This window comes from Parambassis ranga, chromosome 7 (assembly GCF_900634625.1).
Source record: "Parambassis ranga chromosome 7, fParRan2.1, whole genome shotgun sequence".
Lineage (NCBI taxonomy): Eukaryota > Metazoa > Chordata > Actinopteri > Ambassidae > Parambassis > Parambassis ranga.
This window is the reverse complement of record NC_041028.1, coordinates 15,583,639-15,592,947: the sequence shown is the minus strand read 5'-3', so window position 1 is coordinate 15,592,947 and position 9,309 is coordinate 15,583,639. Positions and strand designations below refer to the sequence as shown.

At 43.0% G+C, this 9,309-nt stretch overlaps 1 protein-coding gene across 1 annotated transcript; it reads right to left on the bottom strand.

Moving 5' to 3' along the window:
* Positions 1 to 186: 186 nt before the first annotated feature.
* On the bottom strand, positions 187 to 7,657 carry vwa1 (von Willebrand factor A domain containing 1). Its single transcript, XM_028410895.1, has 6 exons — positions 7,267 to 7,657; positions 3,914 to 4,471; positions 2,600 to 2,926; positions 2,221 to 2,496; positions 1,598 to 1,873; positions 187 to 1,092 (listed from the first exon to the last, which is right to left on the bottom strand). Exons 1-6 carry the CDS (start codon positions 7,349 to 7,351, stop codon positions 1,064 to 1,066), a joined length of 1,551 nt encoding a protein of 516 aa, XP_028266696.1. The 5' UTR covers positions 7,352 to 7,657; the 3' UTR covers positions 187 to 1,063.
* Between the last annotated feature and the right edge of the window lie 1,652 nt (positions 7,658 to 9,309).

The following is a 9,309-nucleotide window of genomic DNA, read 5'->3' as shown; positions in this document are numbered from 1 at the left end:
ATTAGACATCACCTGCCTGGAAAATTGCCTGCAGATCCACAAAGAAATCATTATTTTCCCTTTCCACTGTTGAAAGGTTTTTAAAATCATTGTTTTTTATTCATTAGAAATTTAGCCGTTAGATTAGATTAGTTATTAGATAGTATTGAACAATGAAAAACAATGGAAACTCCAATATATATAACAAACTATTTAAAGAACTTTATTGAAGGCTTGTGTTAAATTTGAGTGGTAGTCAACAAAACACAGAACAGTACAGTTGCTCAGGAAACAGTAAAACATCAGCTGTAAGCCTTTAAAAATCCTGTCAGCAGGGGGCAGCAGAGACTGGCTGTGAAAAGGCACGTCTTGAAATGTAAACAACACATTGGTGAATACATTAAGTCTTACATGATTATTGATGAATAAATATGATTTATGAATCTAAATTCAGATACAAGGCTTCTTTTAGCTGTTTGTAGCGTCTAGTTTCGAAACAAGGGATGGTTTGTTGTAAGTTCTTCAAAGTTCTGTTGTTGCAATTTAGCAATATAGGAATCCAATGCTTGCGTGTGCTGCCGGAGAAGTTATTTAAGTCATAAGTATTCACAGATATAACTCAGATGTTCTCTCTGTGTGTTAGCAGGGTTTGAAAAAAATGCTAATGTGGGCACATGGCTCACATATGCTGCAAAGCCTTTCTCCAAAACAAGCCACACTAAAACATTCCCAGCATTCCCTGCTCAGTATCTGCAAAACAGACCACAGTAATAAGCTTGCATCTTAACTGTAAGATCATTATATATTATATTTGACTACAGGTGGAAACCAGATGAGACATTAAAAGGGGGGAAGAGCAGATAATCCTCTGTGTTGCATTTTTTTTTGTTGCAGCAGTCAACATGTGGCCACACACTGTCCCAGATCACTGTGGCTTCAACATAAGTGCTCAGTGAGCCAAACCACACCATCTCTCCTGAAAGCAGTCCACAGAGGAAAGAGGCACAGAAAAGAATCATGGATGAAAGTCAGCATTCCTCTCGCCGCTCCATGTTTGGTAAGGTGCCCTCATAGTGCGGAGGTGCTATGATCGGTAGCCGTATGGTAGTGCGTCTAAAAGGGAGGAGGGAGAAAAGCAAAGACGTGTTAGTTTGTAAAGCAACCTTTCACCATGAGGCCATTTACACTGCAGGACATAAAAGGTCTTGTGCCCTAGCAAGCATCCTGGGCAATAGTATAATTATAATAGTAATAATAATAACTTTTCACTCTCACCCTACACTGTTTTGTTATCCTGCACTGTTGTAATCTGCACTTTTTTTTGCTACAGATCCATGCATGCACTGTAAATTCTTACATGTCATCTCTCACGTCTAGCTCTATTCTCAGTCTCAAGATGCTAGGTAGATGTAAAACAGAAGACTGGCACACACAGCAGGCAGTCTTGGCCCTGTTATCCTAAGCCTCAACATTGCTAATTGCTCCAAAGACAACATTTTCATATGATATCTCATAGGTTTGCCACTATTGCACTATGTTGAATATGTTGAAAGCTGCCTCTAAAATCCCTAAAATGTTCGAATGGTTCCACAAAGTGTGTTGACCTGTGTGTACTTACTCGAATGAAACTGCGCAGTGCAGCACAGTCCATCACCTCGAGCAGTCCTGTAAATAGGCGACACGCACACTCTAGCCGAAGGCGGCAGGTGCGTGAGACGCGTCGAGAGAGAACTAGGTGGCAAATACAGGGAGGAGCGCTCGCCGGGTATAGCGTTCTGCTGTCCTTCCCAGGTGAGCCAGTAGCCTCTCAAACCAGTCACACTGCCCTTCCAGTCAACCTGCACTGAGTCACTACCCACTGTGGTCAGCTGGAGGTCTGCCAGGGCTGGAGTCACTGGAGACAGAGGCCACAGAGAGGTTAGCTGGAATATACTTCAAAAGGAAGGCCAGCAGAGAAGAAGAAGACTTGAATGAAAATGAACAGAAACTGTAACAGAGCTTAGACAATACAGAGTATTGTTTACACCTGTTGTAAATGTATAATGATCTACATTTAAGATGCAGTCAGAGGACTGTTTTATTTGCTCCACTACCAGCTCACAAATGCCCTTGAAGTGGTCAAACTGGAATGGAACTGGTAGTAATTATGTGAAATCGAAGACGCAGAGAGGACAGGGCTGTGTAGGAATAGGATTAGTGCACAGTAAAGGGATCGAGGCTGATTTCCTTCACATAGCTCACCTTCTTGAGTACACACTTTTACAGACATAGCCCTCTCCTTTCCAGAGGCATGCTGGGCGGTAACGGTGACCAGGTAAGTGGTGTCTGGTTGGAGGTCTCTGAGCAGCGTGGAGTTCTGGTTTCGGCCCACTGTGACAGCGTGGAGCCTGCCCCTGGGCAGGGCCGAGTACTCAATGTAGTAGCTTGTGACTGTTTCTGGCTGAAGAGGACCCCAACTCACTCGAACACTTGTTTGCCCTGACTCTGAGACCGTTACCACAGCTGGGCTCAGCACCTCTATTAAGAGAGACAGGAGAAATAAAAAAAAAAACAAGGACTGTTGATAAAGTGTAACACACTGATGTGTTTTCATGGTGTGAGTTAATCGGAAGTGACCCACCTGGCTTGGTCGTGAAGCTGACAGAGAGTGTGTTAAATGCCTGCTCATCGTACTTCGGGGTCAGTATGGCGGTGTAGGTGGTGTCAGGCTTCAGGCCTGTTAGCCTGGCAGCGCTAGAGTCTGCAGGCTGAGTAAGCCTCTGGTATTGACTTCCACCAGTGCTTGGACTAGTCCCGGTGCCAGTACCACTTCCGACTCCACCTGTGGGAACCGGACCAAAGCGAATCTCATAATGGCCCCTCAAACCAGACAGAACGGGTCGCCACTGGAGTGTGGCGGAGCTGGTGGAGACATCTCGGACAGTCATTCTCTCCGCTCGGATAATCTCTGTTGGAGACAGTAAGAAGAACAATGATGTTTATGTTGTTCTGTCAAGCTTATGGTACACGTTATATTTTTGCAAAGGCAGAGAGAAATGATGGTGACAGGAAGAGGATTGCGAGACGGACTGCTAAAAATGCCCCAGCTTCAGGCAGCCACCCACACAGACGTCCAGACTTGGGTTTCAAAATGCATTCATAACCCCTGCAATAAGACAACTTGAAATAGCCGATGCAGTGAGGCCCTGCAACAAATCAAATGGCACGCTGCAACGACTGGTGTTGGTACACAATCCTTATTTATACCATGCATCAAGCTGCATTACACTGTATAAATGCTGTCAAGTGTCCCTTGAGAGTATTATTGAAGTTACCTAATCAGGCCCGAGAAACAAGTCCAGCTAGTCTGTATTTATAAATATATACATGTATCATGTCAAGCATAGTGTTGGAGAATGCAGCAAGGGAAGATGAATCATTAATCCATTAATAGATCAGCCTATCTCGTTACAGTAACTCTTACACAGGCGCACAGACCCTCAGTGTCCTGACTTCTTTAGTTTCTCTGTCTGCAGGAGCATGTGTGGAATTAGGGAGAAGCACAGAGACATGTAATACATCTGTCCACTAGTGTGACTAGAGCTGTGTGAATGGAGGGTGTTACTGAACAATATGAGCACTGCAGCTTCAGTTAGTTTGGTCACATAATAAAAACATATTATCTATTTTCCTACTAATATGCATAAGTGCATATAAATAGACATATATAGCCTAAAGAAATTAAAGTTAATGACATTTTTCTTGTGCTGGATTTTATTTTTATTATAAAATTAATATATTCATTTAATTAGTTTTTTATAATTATACTGTAGTTATAAAATACATACATTTAGCATACATAAATGTAAATGTATATGATGTAACACTTTAATATTACTCTTAGTAACAGTAACAAGAAGAAGTATCCAGCTTTATTAAGCCACTTCATACTCACCAATAATGGCGTCCCGCAGGTCTTCTGCAATGATGCTCATATCATCAATGTCCACAAAGTACAGGTGGTTTTCTACAGGTGGAGTCACCACCTGCCTTAGCACCTGATAGTTGCCGTGCCCAGTGGAGACCACCAGCACAGCCACGCCCTCGTCCCGCAGCTCCTCCATTGGTCCAATCACATCCCCGGGTTTTACCCCATCTGTTAGCCACACCAGCACTCTCGGGAGCCCTGCCCGGGCCCCGTCAGGCGCGCCGGGCTGCAGTGCCCGTTCCTTTGCTATCTTCAGTGCCTCTACTGTGTTTGTGTCCCCCCTGAGAGGTTTGATGTTTTGCAGAGCTGCCTGGAGGCTGCTTTGACTGCTATATCTGTCAAAACCAAACTCAAGGCGTGGTTTGGTGCCCACCTGCAAAAGTCCCACCCTCACCTGGTCCTCTCCCAGCGAGAAGGGGAGGATGAGCTCGGACAAGAAGGCGAGCATGCGGGAGTGCTCGTAGGATGACACGCTCCCAGAGGAGTCCACTAAGAAGAGGACGTCACCCTCACAGCAGTTCAGCACTGTGGAAAGAAAATAAAGATCAGTGCAAAACCCTGGTGAAAGCAGTATGGGCTGACTTTGGTTGCTGTTGTGGGGACTGTGGGAGCTCCTTCTGTGTACTACAACAATTTTTCCAACATTCTTGCTAGCCTTACACACACATAGTTGGAACCTCTCCATCCATCTTCTCGGAAAAAACAGTCTCACAGTGACTTATGACCAATATCCCATCATGAAAGCAGCAGAAAGTCAGAAGCAAATAACAAACAAACAATTACTGTGTGGATAAACAGAAGTCAAACAGGAACCACGCAACAATTGAAGCATTATGATAACTTCAGTTGGAGATGGATAAAAGGCACCGAGCCAGAGGGCTCATAGTTCTTCATGTTCTGTAAAAACAGCAAAAGCGTATGCCAAAAAAAGTGAAGGACAAGAGGCAGGGGAAACAGTAGCTGGCGGGTATTAGAGGGAGTGGAGAAAGGAGGTTGGACACGGGGGAATAAAAGGCGTTAAAAGGAGAGGAATGAAGTGGTGGTTGGGGGGTGCAGCGCACAGGCAGTTCCAAGTCAGAGACGAGGAGGAATGTTGAATGGCCATATGCAGAGCGAGAGAGAGTACAAAAGGAAACAGCGATAGAATCTTTAAAGCAACATTTAGCTGCAGATGTTCAGATTATGTACGCACTCATCCAAGAGAAAAAAAATAGATCAAGGGTTAAGGAGAGAAGACAAATAAACTTTAAAGACATGGGCTATAGATGAAAGATATAGGCCAAAAAAAATGCAGTCAGACACTGTCACTGTATTTTTCTTTAGATATTTGACAGTTTAACACAAGAGATGGGGTGCTGATAAGACTTTGAGGTGTTGAAAGGTAAGAAAGCAGTGAGGCATGTGCACACACACACACAATCAAACATGCTGTGGAAGAATTCCTTACATCTCGCTGTTTGGACTTTGGAGTGAGGAGGCAGCTCTGTATCACAGCCCCCTGTCTTTACCTTTGTGCAGGTATGCCTTTATCTACAAACCAGATGTTGACATCTGGAGATAGCTACTCCACTGTTTATCTAAAGAAATGATGTTTATGAATGGAGTCTGCTGTTATCACACGCCTGATAAATCCGATTTATTGGCAGACTGTTAACACCTGAATGACGTGATAGTGGAAAAATGAACTGTGAAACCATCGTTAAACGCCAGGGGAGTGCAGCGGTTCTTGCATATTATGAGTTTAACGTTGACACATTGGCAATAAAAAAACGGCACATCAGAGGCATTGCAGCAGTGGCGGATCTCAAATTTCTCTCTTTCAGGTGCCAGATTTTACACAGAGGGGCAAAACCTATCCAACACAACAACAAATCCTCATCAATGTATAGCCTATACATGTTACAAATTGTTGCTTTGTTGAACCAGTTTGTGTACCTCAAAAACAACTCCTTCCAGATTTACTGCACTGGGATTCATAGAAAAACATAAAAAGACTGCTAATAAGATCAGTGTCACTCAGTTTGTTACACAGAGCGGCTCGGTCAGGTATTTCTTGGTGTCACATTTACATAACATGGTTCCCTTTTAGCATCACTTTTCAACACCGTGGACTTGAATTGAAGTTTCTATATTGTGTCAGAAATAGACACCAAGAGACCAAACTGTGAGGGGGGTGTCCTCACTATGGCTCTCTTTGATTCAACATGTCCCATTTTTAGACATGGCTGAGAATGAAGACTTAGAAAATAGAGCAGAAGCTTGTTCCAAAGTGTAATATTTTGGGTGGATGGGTTGAAGCCTGAAGATGAATTATGTGACATTGTGGTCTTACAAATCTTATGACAGTGAGGTTCTTATAACTCTCATTATCTAACTGCTTATTCTACTTGTTTGGATGCATGAGGATGGCTGAGATATATATTACTAGAATCCCACTGGACTTGTGCATGTGAGCCAGAAGCAAAGTCTTCAAACCCTAAATAAAAGATCAGCCCTGTCTGTCAAATGTCACTTTTTTGTCTGTGGATTAAGTTTGAGGATGTGAGGTCTTTATTTAACCAGGATGACATCCTGCACAGCAGGTGCACTTTAAAAAAGCCCAATTACTGTTAGCTAAGTTGTCTCTGGGCTCCTAATATAGAAACAGAAGAGTGACAGCATCTCACTCATTACCATGCTTACACGGTCATCAAGACACACTCCCAGTGTCACTACCATCAAGTTCAGCCTGAAGACTTTATGGTTTATCCTGAATGAGCTTTACTGCAGATGATAATATATGATAAGGTTTATTTTGTCTGGTATACACACTGCGATAACAAACATGTGGAAGCAGGATGGTTTTATAGTTAACTTTGAGAAGCACCCTCATTTTGATGACTAATAATCCCTAAGATTCAGACTGGAGCTGACATTCTGTTGTCTCTTGTTCCAGTCTGTGTCTGTAAGGCCAAAGGATTTCATCAGCTTACAATCATTCAGTGGAATTCAGACCTCTTGGTGTCATAGAGGGGAGCACCTGCCTGGGTGGTCCCTGAATGCCCCCCAGTCACTGCCTCAGACTGTGAGATTTCATCAACTTACAATCAATACCTGGAGTCATGCCACTCTACTGGTGTAATATCAACCCCACCCTGATCCACTCATAACGTGCCTCCACCTACTGCAGGAGCAGCAATACATCTGTCATGGTGCGCACCCAATGACCTTTATTATTATTAACATGAGAACGCAGTGGACAAATTGATTTTTCTTTTCAGCTACTTTTTTAGAAAGTAATACACATTTAAACTGGATTCCTGTGGATCAGCGGCGCTTACCTCCGTCAGGTGCGGGGTTCTGTGACACCGACGGCCGCAGGAGCAAACACAACAGCATCCACGCCAACAACACGTGCCTCTCCATCACAATGGTTATGAATTAGTTCTGCAGAAGCAAATATATCACAGATGTTTCGGCTGCTTTAGTCGCACCATATATCCACCTCAGTCCGGAGGAGCGCACTCCCAGTCAGTAAATCACAGTCAGAGGCGTAATTCATATGAGTCACATCCAGCCCTGCTTTTTATATAGCTTCGGATCTTTCTTCTTCGCTGAGCATGATCACCCAGTCCGAAACTGGAGACTCTGGGCGTTAAACTTAAACTGGAGACAAAACTTCTGCCCGTGTGCGCAAAGTTTGGGCGCTCCTCGTCGACGCAGGCGCGCTTTGGTTCAGCGAAGACTGAGAGCAAACACATACCTGCTGCTTCGGGGAGACTTTCAAAATAAGACTAGGCTACTGTGTGCACTGCAGCCAAGATTCAGCAACTGCACAGCAGACAGGTTTTACACTCATGGCTTGGCCAGCTAAAGGTTGGTTTAAAGCGTTTATAGTCTCACTGATAGTGAACAGAAATGATCCCTGCCTGAATCATCATATGATTGAATCAAAAATACATCCTAAACATTTTAATTTTATTTAAACCCAAGTACCAACAAAATGTAGAAATCAGTTTTAATTAGAGCAAATTAATGTTGATGCATTTATTGTTGCTGATTTTGTATTTTTTAGATATTTTAGCAAGGTGAAGTGTCTCCTCTTAGGGAGGAGTGGGGATTGACAACCCTGCTATACCACTGAGCCACTGCTGCCCCAGATTAAAGGTTATTAGTGTCATGTGAGGTTTATAGACTAAATACAAAGTATAGTATTAACAATGGTGATTTAGAAGTAGAAAAAATACTTCCTTTAAATGCCCACTGTGCATTGTGACACACAAAATGTTGTTTTGTGTGTCACAATGAAACAGGTGATCAAGTGATCCTTTATTTTGAAGGTGAGGTTTCTTGAATTTCCTTCTGGATGCTTGTGGTCGACACATCTCCCTGTCTGCTCTCACTCCTGCTTTCTCTCACTTTAGTGATCACTTTGGATGCTGAACCTATTTACTATTTATGAGTTACTCTCCCCAGTAACTCATAAATAGTAAATAGGTGCCAGGTGCCAACACTTTGAATCTGGACCAGAATTAGCTTTAAGTCTTCAGGTTACGCTTTTAGGAGGGATTAAACATGGGGAACCCTCACATAACATCTAAGATGATGTTGTGTCTACAACAAACTCTTTATATGCATATGCTGCTGAGTTCAGTTCAGAGAGTTAAAGAAATGTTTTTACTTTTGCCGTCAACATTTTAAGATAAGCCCCAAAACGATTTCAGCTATCTAGTAGGAAACTGCTGGTTCACAAAAAAATGGACTTTCAGCATTTAACCACTGGGCATGAATCTTTGAAATTGTAGTCCCAGAGCAGAAAAAGGTAAACATAATACTGGTGTTTGTGTGTGTGTGTGTGTGTGACCAATCGTGCCATTCAACAACCCATTCAAAGTAAAGCAACGTTTAGCAAGAAAGTGGACAATAAAGTCACATAAGGACCTATTGGATGATTCAGCATGGAAACTATTAATACTGGTGTGTACACTGTGTGTGTGTGTGTGTGTGTGTGTGTGCGTGGGAGACACAAACAAAGCCGGACTGTAGGAGGGAAAACAAGATGGAAGAGGATGTAAGAATTCAAGTGGGACCACACAAAGGTCCAGATTCCTCTGTGACGCATCATGTCCAAATGCTTGTATTATTCCAGCGAGACGCTGACAATAAACACGCCCCTCCTCAATACACACACCTAGTAACTAAACACAGTGCATCGATAGCTTTCAGTGACCTGTATATTGCAACTGAACCCAGTCATGTGTATAAAAAAGCTATTTGTAATGAGCTGCAGATAGGAGACAAGTCCAAGCACCTAATTATACTTCAGTCTGTGTTTCTTCTGTTTTAAGCCAGTTATGACTGTGGTCAGTGAGTGAAAATCTTTG